This window comes from Podarcis gaigeae, assembly GCF_964106915.1.
Source record: "Podarcis gaigeae genome assembly, chromosome: 16".
In the NCBI taxonomy this organism is placed as follows: Eukaryota; Metazoa; Chordata; class Lepidosauria; order Squamata; family Lacertidae; genus Podarcis; species Podarcis gaigeae.
Window position 1 is genome coordinate 18,096,593 of NC_139693.1, and position 13,935 is coordinate 18,110,527.

The 13,935-nt window shown below is 42.9% G+C and overlaps 1 protein-coding gene across 1 annotated transcript; it reads right to left on the reverse strand.

The window, feature by feature from the left end:
* Positions 1-2,412: 2,412 nt before the first annotated feature.
* Positions 2,413-10,042, reverse strand: LOC310834094 (arylacetamide deacetylase-like 4). The gene is made up of 4 exons (XM_083717466.1): positions 9,819-10,042; positions 5,750-5,966; positions 4,668-4,731; positions 2,413-3,214 (listed from the first exon to the last, which is right to left on the reverse strand). Exons 1-4 carry the CDS (start codon positions 9,993-9,995, stop codon positions 2,440-2,442), a joined length of 1,233 nt encoding a protein of 410 aa, XP_083573592.1. The 5' UTR covers positions 9,996-10,042; the 3' UTR covers positions 2,413-2,439.
* Positions 10,043-13,935: the final 3,893 nt, after the last annotated feature.

Genomic DNA, 13,935 nt, shown 5'->3' on the forward strand with positions numbered 1-13,935 from the left:
GTTTCTGGGTCAGCTTCAAGGGCAGCCCCGCATAGAGCGAATTACAGTAGTCAAGCCTGGAGATGACCGTTGCATGGATCACTGTGGCCAGGTTGGGGCGGGAAAGGTAAGGGACCAACTGCTTGATGCGGCGAAGGTGGAAAAATGTTGCCTTGGCTGTTGCTGTAACTTGCGCCTCCATGGAAAGGGAGGCGTCAAGGATTACACCCAAACTCTTAACGGAAGGCAATGGCACTAATTCGGCCCCCGCAAGAGAAGGGAGTTGGTCCCTCATCCCCATGCCATCCCGACCCAGCCATAGGACCTCTGTCTTCGAAGGATTTAGTTTCAATCGGCTCCCACGAAACCATCCAGCCACAGCTTCCAAGCATCTGGTCAATGCGTTCGGGGCCGAGTCGGTGTGGCCATCCTTCAGCAGACAGAGCTGAGTGTCATCAGCATATTGGTGACAGCCCAGCCCAAAGCCCCGGATAATCTGGGCAAGGGGGTGCATAAAGATGTTAAAAAGCATCGGGGAGAGAATTGCGCCCTGCGGCACTCCACACACCAAGGAATGGCGCGACGACATTTCCCTCCCTAGTGCCACCCTCTGTCCCCAACCAGAGATAAAAGAGCACAGCCAGTTACGGGCTATGCCCTGTATCCCCATGTCTGCGAGGCGGTGGTCCAGAAGATCATGATCAACCATGTCAAAGGCTACTGACAAATCAGAAACGATGATAAAGTTTTGGGATCTAATATATAATGAACTGAATAAACTTTTAAAGTATACATTCCCTAAAAAACCAGAGGCTTTTTTATTAGGGATAATAGGGGAGGAGATGAAAAAAGAGGATCGTAAACTATTTCAATATGCCACGGCTGCAGCCAGGATTCTTGTGGCTCAAAAGTGGAAATCACAGGAGATCCCAATGGCAATGGAGTGGCAGACCAAAGCTTTTGAGTATACAGAATTGGCTAAAATGACTTAGAAAATTCGAGACCAAAAAGGGACAAAGTTTGAAGAAGAGTGGAGTAAATTTGTTGCATACATAAGAATTAACTCTAGAAGTTTAAAAACTATAGCAGGGTTAACATAAATCCTGTGATGTGTATAGAGGGTAAATAAGAATCTGCAAGAGAAGATATAAATTAAGAAAACCGAAGCAGGGACGGAAGGAAGTCTGGGCGTGAAATTACGCAGTGTAAATAAGACGACACAAAGTGTTGATTGTAAAAAATTAAGTTTTATTTGTTTGTGAAAAAATCAATAAAAAGCATTTGAAAAAAGGGAATATTCATCTAAGCTACCCTTTAACAGAATTTTGTGGGGGGGGGTTAACCTCTGAAATTGTTCGTCTGACCCATCTTTTAGCTCATAGGAGCAACTCTCGGGTATCAGGTTTGTTAGTAGTTTGGATGAGATCTTCTTGCAGTAAAGTAAGTTGCCGGACCCACCACTTAAAACACTGTTGGGAGATACATGAGTGGCCTGGTTAAAAATAATAATAATAATGCAGTGCCCTGCTAGGTTGGAGAATGGATAGTTCCATGGAGTGTCATCAATGCTTTTCTTCAAGAAAAAAATGTGCAGGTAATGTGTACACCCTTAAGTACTCCCAGGAAAAAAGCACTGATTGTCATGAAGTAACTTTGCACAGATAGATATGGTGTTCTGTTTTGACATCAGTCTGTTATTTTGTGTGTTTTTAAAATACAGTGGTACCTCAGGTTACATACGCTTCAGGTTACACACTTCGCTAACCCAGAAATAGTGCTTCAGGTTAAGAACTTTGCTTCAGGATAAGAACAGAAATCAGGCTCCGGCGGCGCAGCAGCAGCAGCAGCAGGAGGCCTCATTAGCTAAAGTGGTGCTTCAGGTTAAGAACAGTTTCAGGTTAAGAACGGACCTCCGGAACGAATTAAGTACTTAACCTGAGGTACCACTGTATAAGATAAATTAGATGTCACAAGCATGATGTCTCCTCAGTCTCTAAAATGTTCCAATTATTTTGGCACTACAGTTATTCATTGGAATTAGCAAACACAATAGGCAATGTTGGTGACCCATTTGGACGGTTTTAACGGAGGATTGGGCCAATTCATAGAGGAGGCCATGGGTATGTTTCCCCTCCACTACTGCATGCAGTATTAATGCTATTTGCTAGGAATTACAAGCAGGGAAACTTCTCTTGCACCCAGGTCCTATTTGTGGGCATCTCAGGAGGCACCTGCTTGGTCTCTGTGAGAGTAGGATTATGGACAAAGTGGGGCAATGGCCTGGTCCAACAGAGCTTTGCTTATGTACTTACAAACACAATGGTGATTTTAATAAATTAGCCTGACAAAACCTTGGACCTGAGTTTTTCTTTTAACTTAAGGATTCACGCAATGAGGAACAAAATTTCCCTCCACAGAAGCAGAAGACAGCCATTGGAAGACAAAGAAGGTCATTCATTTCTATAAACCTTTTAAGAACTGTATTACACTCTGCAAACATTTCTGTGTGCTCGGGAATTCAAGTGGCCCCCAACCAGCAAAGGCCATTATTGCGTGGAATCCATCTTGAACATGATACCATGTCACTGGCACACCATTGTCCTCTAGCCGCTTCTTGTACAACAGCCCATCATCCCGGAGAACATCATATTCACAGGTTAGAATGAAAGCCTCTGGGAGCTGGCAGATTATGTCATCCTCTGCTAGAAGGGGGGCAAACATTGTCTCAGTACCTCTTTTAACTTGTTCATAAAGTTCTTCTGAAAATGGAGCAGGTTCTACAGGAATATAGCCCCTAGCTTTAAATTCGTCTGGAATGTTACCAGCATTGATCCATTTTTGGTATTTCTCTCTCAAATCAGGAGGGACATGGGCGCCTTTCAGAACTCCATCTACATTCATTGTCTTCCCAGTGAGATATGTCAAACCAAGACTGACAGCTCTTTTCCGGAACATAGGAGGAACTGAATGGTTTTGCTGATAGGATGGCAAATTGAAGTCAATTCCTTGGAGGAATGGGTAAATGAGGACCTGAGCTCGCACTCTTGGGAGGTCCTTTCTGGTCACCAGTTCTTGGCAAATGGCTGCAGCATATGTGCCTCCAATACTCTCCCCAGCAATGGCAATGCGGCTGGCGTCCACTCCATATTCCTTTGCATTCTTCAGAAAGTATATTACAGCAGTTAAACTGTCCAGTACAGGAACTGGATACGGATGCTCAGGAGCTAAACGAAACCTAAAGAGAAGGCAAGATGTCATCAGCATTCATCATACACTTTGCAGCATTTTCCTGCAATGGCATATATATCAAGGGTGGTACCCCTAGGGCCACATTCCTTTCTATGCAACCTTCCTAGGGGCCACATGTCAGCTGTGGGTGGGACCAGAGAGCAAAATGGAACTTTCCCACTGGACAAGTAGGTTGGTTCCTACACACAGCCACACAACTTTCTCTACCCTCCAACCAAGCAAGCAAGACACATTCACACCAGTCAGATGCCACTCAAGGATGGTGCAAAAGAGGGGCAATGGTGCAGGGGTGGGGTCTGGGGTCAGACGGGAAATGAAGTGGCCCAGAGTGCAGCATTCAACCCCTGTACCTGATGCTCTGCACCCAAATATAATGCTAGTTCGGCATCCCATTCTCAGTGGCCGCTGGTCAAATCTGATTCCGACCATAGAGGCAGACTATAGCCAGCATAGCTAGGAGCCACTGGTAGCCTTATACTCTGCCCAATTATTTAATCCCTTTTCAAAGCCATCCACATTGGAAGCTATCTCTGCTTTCTGTGGGAATTAGTTCCATAATTTAACTTTGCACTGTATGGATAAGTACTTTCTTTTATCTGAATCTTCTAGCATTCAGCTTCATTGAATGTCCACATGTTCTAGAGTTCAGAGAGAGCGACAAACACAGTTCCCTAGGCCACATTCCACATGACATGCCTAATATGACCAAGTTCTATATTTTGAATGTTTCCTTGATTTCATTTTCCATCTAAGGAAAACAACCCCAATTCTGAATCACCTCCAGTATGTCCCACCATGCCTTCCTGAGACCAGTGCTTCCCACTCTTTCTCCCCACTTTAAACCATATGGCCTTAAAGCCAAGAACTCCAGTTCACCCACCTTAGCCAGCAGGCTTCAATCATGCACCAAAGGTGCATTTTGGCAGTGAGGGCAGCCATTGGGAGAGATGATGTCCATTATTGTCGGGAAGGCTTGCCTTGTAAAGGGCTCTGAAGTCCTGGCAAATGACACTTCTCCCATTGCCCAATGTACCACTGTTCTCACTGGATGGTAAGTGTGGCTGACGGGACAGTTGGGAACAGCTTGAGCTTATTTGCCGGAGAGAAGATCACCTTCACTCCAGCTGCACTTTCCCTCTCAACCACAGGGCCATTTTGCCTTAGGAGAAGAATCCTAATGGCTTTTTATGGGTTGATGTGGTGGTTTTCTGTAAAAGTAGTTTAATGGCCTGATCCAGAAGAGCTCTTCTTATCATTAAAGCCAGAGGGATTGGGTCCAAAGGCATAAAAATCAAAATACAAAGGTGAACACCCATTCTAAAGGTTGGCAAATCCACTCTGTTGGCAAAATCAGCTTTTTTCTGGGCTCATGTGGAAGGGTTAGAAACTGAGGGGAAATACTCTTTTTTCTCTGCTACAACAAGCAAGAAGATACTTACTCAGCACACATAACCACTGAGTCAGTTTGGTGGGCAATGGAACGGCAGATCATTTCAGAGGTTCCTACGGGGGAGGAAACACATCACACACTGCCTGCTGTGAGCAATTATTTGTTACTCTCCATTACAAATTTCCTTGGTCGTTCACATTGAAAGCACTGTGAGTTGAATCCACTGTGAGTTAGTCCTACTGAAAGTAAACCTGTTGAAATTAACAGATATGACCAATGCTTTTCCCCCCAGCGGGTACACAAGGGTATGCAGGACCGGCACCTCTTTAACAATTTCATGGTGAGTACTGGCACCTCTCTTTCTAGAAAAAAAGGACTGGATATGACTAATATTGCTGTGTCATAAATGTCTGTTTTTAATGTCCATGGAGGCACTGGTCAATTCTGCGTCCAGGGCAACTGTTTACCAGCTCCATCTGGAATGCAGGCTGAGACCCTACCTGCCTGCAGACTGTCTCGCCAGAGTGGTGCATGCTCTAGTTATCTCCTGCTTGGACTACGGCAATGCGCTCTACGTGGGGCTACCTTTCAAGGTGACCCGGAAACTACAACTAATCCAGAATGCGGCAGCCACCAAGGCCACATAGCACCGGTCTTGAAAGACCTACATTGGCTCCCAGTACGTTTCCGAGCACAATTCAAAGTGTTGGTGTTGACCTTTAAAGCCCTTAACGGCCTCCGTCCGGTATACTTGAAGGAGCGTCTCCCCCCCTGTAGTTCTGCCTGGACACTGAGGTCCAGCGCCGAGGGCCTTCTTGCAGTTCCCTCACTGCAAGAAGTGAAGTTACAGGGAACCAGGCAGAGGGCCTTCTCTGTAGTAGTGCCCACCCTGTGGAATGCCCTCCCACCAGATGTTAAAGGAAAAAAAACACCTACCATATTTTTGGGGGGCATCTGAAGGCAGCCCTGTTTAGGGAAGCTTTTAATATCTGAAGGACTATTGTATTTTAATATTTTATTGGAAGCTTCCCAGAGTAGCTAAGGAAACCAGAACGTCCGCGAGTGGTGGCGGTTGTAAATAGAGGTTCTACTGTACAGTTAACCATTTCAAACACATTTCACAGAACTTACGGATGCTTCCAAACACCCCAGCACCTCCATGAAGAAAGATGAATCCTTTCCTGTTCCCAGCAGGTGATGTCTTGGGCCAGTACACCCTCACAGGCACCCCATCAAAAACCAGGTCCTTTATGATCAGTTTGGAGTCCTTCATTATCGGAATGAATAGGCACATGGCCCTGATTATGGAATATCTATGGCAGATGCCCATTTTTTCCAGAATTCCTACCTGTTTAAAACAAAACATTTAGCATGCATAATTAGCATTAGATATTTTTCTACTTACAATTTTTTAATACTTAAGAAAGTATTTTGGGACCGTCTAATCCAGCCTTCAGAAATGATCATGACCAGTACTTTGACACAGGATGAGATACCTGATACTTGGAAGACCATTCCCTGCTGAAAGGCCCATTTCCCCTTGGCCTAGGGGGCAGGGCCCAGACTCACCTTGAACAGCTAAAAGGGGGTGCTGGGAGGCCAGAGGGGCATTGCTGGAACAACTCTTGGGATGTGGCAACTGCCTAAAAAGTTTTAAAATCTTTAATTTTAGTTCCCTGTTTTGTTTTTGTTGGGTTGGGGTTGGTTAAATGTCTTGCTGGGATTGGCAGCTATTTTAATTTGGGTATTATTATTATTATTATTATTATTATTATTATTTTATATTGATTTATATAGGTTTATTTTAGTCTGTATAAGATACGGTTTTCTTTTTCTTAATGTTTGATGTTTTATTATGCTTATATATGCTGTAAGCCGCCCAGAGGGGCTGGGTAAACCCAACCAGATGGGCGGGATACAAATAATAAAATTGGTATTATTATTAGTATGCCAATATCACATTGATAGCAAAACAAGATCATGACCCAGCTCAAGTCAATAATTATAGACCTATTACTTTGCTTAATTGTAATTATAAATGGATTGCGGCAATATTAGCAAGAAGACTCAAACAAGTGTTAGGAAACTTAATACACGAAGACCAGACAGCATTTGTGCCGATGAGGCAGTTAAAGGATAATGTTACAATTGTATTAAATGCTACTGAATATTTTGAAAAAAGAAATGATTAGCAATTACCCATGATTTTTCTAGATGCAAAGAAAGTGTTTGATAATTCACTGGGCAACAATTTTTTACTTTTTGAATGTTGTCTAGATTTCTACAACTGATTTAGGGTATTTTTGCACTGCTGAATCAGGAAATGGCATCCGTTTCTCTCCATCAGGTCAGGTTTACTGTAAACTGAATGGTGGACATTGATAAAGGTAAGTACCCGTAAATTGCATGTTGCTTCACCATTTTTCAAACTTCAGGGCTTGAACTTCCGTTTCTTGGAACTCCAGGAATGCTCAGCGGCAGGGAGGTCTCTCTTCAGAGTCCAACAGTAGTCAGCCATCATGACTGCGTCCCAGCAACCCTGATACCTGGTCTCCATCTCTTTCATGTCCTGATGGAATCTCTCCCCCTGCTCGTCACTCATTGAACCCAGTTTCTGAGGAAACCGGTCCATATGTGAAAATAGGTAGTGCATCTTGACGCTCATGTTGCAGCCCAGGTTTCTGAAAGCAGTCAGCATGTTGTTGACAAGTTCTGCGTGGTTTCTGGCCTTATTGTTGCCAAGAAAGATCTTCACTACCAGAACAAATGTCTTCCACCCTTCCAGTTCCACTTCGTTCATTGACTTTCCGAACTCTGAATCTCTGATGAGCTGTCGGATTTGAGGACCGTCAAAGATGCCAGCTTTCAACTTCTCCATGGTCAATCCTGGAAAAGCCTGGCACAAGTAAGTGAAGCAGTCACCATCCTTGTCCAGAGCCTTGGTGAACTGCTTGATTAAGCCGAGCTTGATGTACAGCGGTATTCTGTCTCTGTCCACCAGAGAATCATTGATGACGTTCCTTTTTTTGCAAGGCACCAATTCCTCCCGCACAGGCCAGTCCTTCTTTGTGTAATGCTGAGCACGCTCCCTACTATCCCACATGCACAGAAAACATGGGTACTTGGTGAAGCCAGACTGTTGTCCCAACAAAAAGTTCACCATCTTTAGGTCAACACAAATAAATCACTTATGCTGATCATAACCAATTTTCTCCAGCACATACTTCACCGCTTCATAGTTCTCCTTCAGTGTACTTGAGTGAGCCAGGGGTATAGAGGCAAACTGGTTGCCGTTTTGTAGCAGAACACATTTCAGTGATCGCTTGCTGCTGTCAATGAACAGTCTCCAATCTTTGGGTTCATACTGTGGCACTCCAAGCTTGAGCAGAAGCTGCACAATATCTGCACAGTACACCAAGTCCTTCTCTTCCGAGAAAAAGCGGAGGTACTCTTGATGCCTGTTGCGGAAGAAGCTGATGCAAGCACTGTCAGAGAGGAGGTTTTTTTCCTTCAATCTGGATGCCAAAAGTTCGGCAGAGTCCTTTACAAGCTGAGGTCGTGAACTAGATCATTCAACTCCTTTTGGGAAAATGGATGTGGAGCATCATCTTCAAGAACCACTTCTTCTTCATGTCCTTCAACACTGGAGGCATCTTCGTCACTAATGTCAGGAAGTTCTCCGAAGATAGGCACTGGAATTTCATCACAATGAGCTACAGGATGACGTGCTGATTGAAGATCAGGATACTTGAGGCTGCTCCGGTTCTTTCTGTTGATCCCAGCCGCACCAATTTATGGAAGATTTTGAGGTTTTATGACTTCAAACTGATCCCTTTTCGACATAATTGTTGTGTATTGAGTCAAAGGATTTTATATCTGTATTATTATTGTCTGTATTGCATTAGGGTAAAGTAACTGCCTTTTGGCTCCAGAGGGTACAGCTACTATTGGTTCATTTAAGCTGCTATATTTGGATCCTCTGTCTTATTGGTTTCCTCCAAAAGGCAGGACTGTGATTGCCTGATATTGTTCCCTCCAAAATGTATCCTTTCTAGCTTGTTCCCTGTCCCTATAAATGTAGCTCTCCCCTCCTCAAGTCTCAGTCTTGTTTGCTTTAATAAAGAAGTGTTACTAGAGAACTGTCTCCAGCATATTATGTCAAGAGAGCTGAAATCACAAACCCCACGTCACAACAACAATCACCCAGAACTATTGGACCTGAATACTTCTTGTCATTAACAGAATCATTTCCAATCAAAACAATTATTCGACATGGCATTTCACCCCCACCAACTTCTTCTAAAATGCTCCACACAAGCGTACATGTGAACAAAAAGGTAAAAAAAAACATGTGGCCATAGCTCAAAAACTTGACCTGATTGAGCAAAACCAATGTGATTTTTGGATTCAGCGCATCAGATTTGTCCTAAATCAACTGAAAAAATGCAGACAACCAATTTGTTGTTACCCAGTGTAATGCTTCTTGGAGTTGGGGGTGGGAATTACTAGATAAAATGGGGTTCAGGGAGAAATTTTGAGAGGAATCAATACATTATATACAGAGCGATTTGCAAACAGTAAACAGAATTTTATAAGAAAAATGCATTATTGGCAAGGAAACAAGAGAAGGTTGTCTACTTTCACCATTTATTGTTTATTTTGGTTTTAGAAGTGTTGTGTGGGGATATTAGCGAAAATGATATACGAAGCCTCCAAGTGAGTCTTCAAACTTACAAACTGAGGGCATTTGCAGATGATGTGGTATTGTTCATGGAAAACCTGATGAAAATGTGATTAAGGTACTGGAAGCAATAAAGCAGCTTGGTGATTTTCTTTTATAAGAGAAAGAAAGTAGTGGGCAGCAGAGGGCGGAAGATGAAAATTTTTGACCAGATATCAAAATTTACTTGAACGGAAATAACTTTTATAATGATCTCCTATTGAAGCCAGTGCACTAAGGAAATTAAACATCCAAGAGAATTGGGGTACTTGTAGAGACATACTGTGTTTTTCTGGTAATGCATGTAAAATGAAAAAGTTAGAAGAAATTCAAGAATAGGTATCAGATTGGTTTCAATATTTTCAAATTAATTAGCATTTTTAAAAAGAATTATTCTAAATCATTTTATTGACTCTAAAGGGTTGCAGCCCCTTTTATAGAGGTGTCTTCATCCCCATGATATATGTAAAATAAACTTACTAGTGCCAATCCATATCCCATTGCGAAATCGTAAAGCAGTATTATTGGGCGATAGGACAGTCCTCGAGGCAGGTGGGTCCTGGTAAGACGATAAGAAACTCCCCACACTAACAGCAAGAAATGAATGAAAATAGTTGTATATAATATCAGCATCCACAGAGTTTCACCAAACGCCATTTCGCTTAAACTCAGAGGCACAGAGACAAGGACTTCGCTTTGGCCAACGCTGGTGGCTTTTATAGGAGAACAATCTATGCCATGTGGAGAAGAACACCATAGGCCAACCCATATAATTCTCGGTTGAGAAGAAAAGAAATAGCTTAATAATCCAGTAAGGCATTGTAGCTATCCTGGATTCCTGAAAGACACTGCTGTTCCTCAGACAGGGTGTGGATACACATTGGTGGGTGTGAATTTGCCTATCTTCTCCTCCCAAGGGAAGGCATGCATAGGAGTTTGCCTGCCCTCCCACACAAAATCATTGTGCCTCTTCCCTCCCTGAGGAGTTTATTGGGGATAATTAAAAGGGGCGGTACAACGATGCAGGAGGGGCTGGCTGGCACGACACTGCAATGGCATCCTCCCAACCGGAGGGTCACTGCAACTTTCCAGAACTGTGTGGTGAGGAAAGAGGTTTGGCGCTGTGCAGGCTGACCAATGGGAGCCAATCCCACCCAGTTTATTGCTCCACTTTTCATTTATAAAGTCCATTTATTTATTTATAAAAGCTTCCTCTGCTTCCTCTACTCTTGGACCCATTGATGGCCTCTTGCTGAACTGATACAAAGAGGGGACTTGGATTTAGTTCATTCATTTATTTATAAAAGCTTCCTCTGCTGTTGGACCCATTGGTCATTTGTGGCAATGATACAAAATGGAAGCATCCTGACTTTCTTGGTTGAAGGAATGGAGAACATTAGAGAATTCACATATTCTAGACTTAGAAGGCCATGATAATATTTTTGGTTGGTACGCTTCATTATGGTATGAAAAGGTGAAAGTACATAAAGGATTTATAAATCATATAATTAGGGGGGGATTGTATAGAATATGGGATAAATAGAAGCATTTATTAGAGGGGAACCTCTTTGGCTCTCAATGTTGGAAATTATAGAGGTAAAGAAAAAGAATATTATTATTATAAATAATAATTGAATTTATATACCACCCTATACCCAGAGGTCTCAGGGCGGTTCACATAAAAGGATTACAATATGATAGAATGGTGGACAGCTTACAAAAAATTATTAAAACAAGTGGGAGGAAAGTATAAATTTATAAAAAAATAAGGAATTATCAGGAAAACTAACAACATGGATACAATATCATCATTTGAATGGAGTATTTCAGAAAGATAGGCTACAAGGGTCTGGGGAACAAGTATCACAACTGGAGAGAGACCTGCTGGAAGGGAATGTAAAAGTGCTGTCTATAATGTATAAAATATTATTGGAATGGGAGACAAAGGATGAGGAAGTAAAATCCCCAATGATACATAGTGCAATAGAAATTGGTCATAATACAGACATGGAAGCATGGGGACGATTGTGGAATGTGGATGTAAAATTTACAGCATGTTATGGTTTAAGAGAAAACTATATGAAAATTAACTATCAATGGTATCTAACCATTGGCAAAAATGGCAAAAATGTATAAATCTAAATCAAATAAATGTTGGAAATGTAAAGAGGAAGAAGGTTCTTTTTATCATGTGGTGGTCTTGTAGTAAGGTTAAAGCTTACTGGGAAATGATACATCATGAATAGAAAATATGTTTAAAATAATGTTTATAAAAGCCCAGAAGCTTTTCTTTTGGGAATTATAGGGACAGAACTACATAAACTGTATAGAAACTTGTTTGTGTGTGCTACTACAGCAACAATAAAGCTACTTGCCCCAAAATGGAAAGAAGTAGAAGTCCCAGCAAAGGAAGAATGGATACAGAAAACTTAAGGAATATGCAGAAATGGCAAAACTTACCAGAAAAATAAAAAACCCAGATAACAAACTTTTTATAAAAGAATGAAAATGGTTTATTGAATATTTACAGATACATTGTAAACAGAAAAGAACATTGGCAGGATTATTGTTACAACCTGCAGTTTCAAAAGAGTATATATTTAAAGTAAAAGAATAAATTAAGTTAATTTGAATATGCAGAAGATATTAAAAATAAATATCCCTTCCTCTCTCTCTCTCTCTCTCAATGTGAAGTCCCAAAATTGTCACATCATAACTCCAGGCAGATGTTACTACATAATATCTGCTTGAGTTTGAAGATTTAGCAACGAGAAACATCTGTGCAAAAAGCTAAGCCAAGTCCTTTGGAGTGCAATGGGTCCATTTCATTATACCCACATTAGACAGAATTGCAGTCAAACCCAGATCCCCAGACACACAAAAGGCAAGACATTATGCTGCTCTCTCCGTATCAGGCCAACAAGCAAGAAGATGTCGTTGGATCTCACCATCCTCTGGTCACTTGACTTCAAACTTTGAGCTGCCAAGGAGAACCTTGAAATGTCATCCAGGCCAATAAGTCAGTGAACAAACAGTTGCAAGCAGTATATCAAGAGCAGGTGTTAAGAAGTGGGTGGTCAGGGCAGCCCTCTGCTGCACCCTATCTGCAGGGGGCTCTCAGAGAAGGACCCACCATCCTAAGGTCCAGCTGGGAAGGTCAAGGGTGTCTATAAAAAAGGTAAAGGGACCCCTGACCATGAGGTCCAGTTGTGGCCGACTCTGGGGTTGCGGCGCTCATCTCGCTTTACTGGTCGAGGGAGTCGGCGTACAGCTTCCGGGTCATGTGGCCAGCATGACTAAGCCGCTTCTGGCGAACCAGAGCAGCACACGGAAACGCCGTTTACCTTCCCGCCAGAGCGGTCCCTATTTATCTATTTGCACTTTGATGTGTTTTCGAACTGCTAGGTTGGCAGGAGCTGGGACCGAGCAACTGGAGCTCACCCCGTCGCGGGGATTCGAACCGCCGACCTCCTGATCGGCTCTGTGGACAGTGCCACCCGCGTCTCAAGGGTATCTATACCCTTCACAAATTAGGGCCATGATACCTGAAGGAATTCCGCACGTGGGCCTATTCAGATCAGACGTGCACACCTGAAAACAGACTGGGATCTATCCAGGCCCAGATGAGATATGGATCTGTTGCCAAGTGCCAATCTATTTCCCAAGAGTCACTATTGGTACTAACTGAAGTTTCAGAATTCAACTCCTTGCATAACACATTGCAGAAATCCAAATGGAAGGTTGCCAGTGTTAATTCTGAGATCAAGATAAAGCTGCAGGCCAGCATTTATTCGTCCTCCCCGCAACCCCACCCCGCTCCTCTTTCTCCATTTGCTCTCCTTTCCCCCTGCTTCCTCAGCACTTCCCTCCATCTGAAGCAGGCTGCTTCTTTCTGTCCCCCTCCGTCTTTCTATCCAGTGGCAGCAGGATGCCTGGAGCTGAGAAGGAAGGTGAGGAGCCGCCCCGAGTGTCACCACTGAGGGGGTGACAAAATACCGGGCGGCACTCATCGTGGCACCTGCAGTGCGCCCAAGTCATGCGTCTCGTTTGCGCTTCCCAAAGGTTCGCCCGCTGCCTCTCCCCCAGATGTAGGGTGGTTGAGTGGGAGGAAACAGGCTCCTGAACACGCCACCCCAGGTGCCCGAGCGGCTTCCTCCGCCGCTGCAGACAAGTACGCCCAAAGGGAGAGGGGAGTCCCAGAAGCAGCAGAGCTGTATGGCCCCTAGAGGTGCATAGATAATAAGGCAGAAAGTCAAATATTTTTTTAAAAAATATATACTTTTTATTAGTTTTTTTAACATATCATTTTCAACAGTAATTAAACATACTTTTACATCTTATTCAAATTTTTGACTTCCATCAATCCTGTCTGAAAATTTTCCAAACTAATCTCCCAGTATGTATTTCTTATCTTCCCTATTACATTTCAAACTCATAACCAATATCTCTATCTTTTTCTACTTTGTAACACTTAATATATTTCTCCTTACAAAACTTCTTGTAGTCCTACTAGCGTAATTTGTTGATTACAGTTGCTCTTCAAATAATTCATATACGTCTTCCAATCTTCTGTAAATCTCTGGTCCCACAGGTTTCG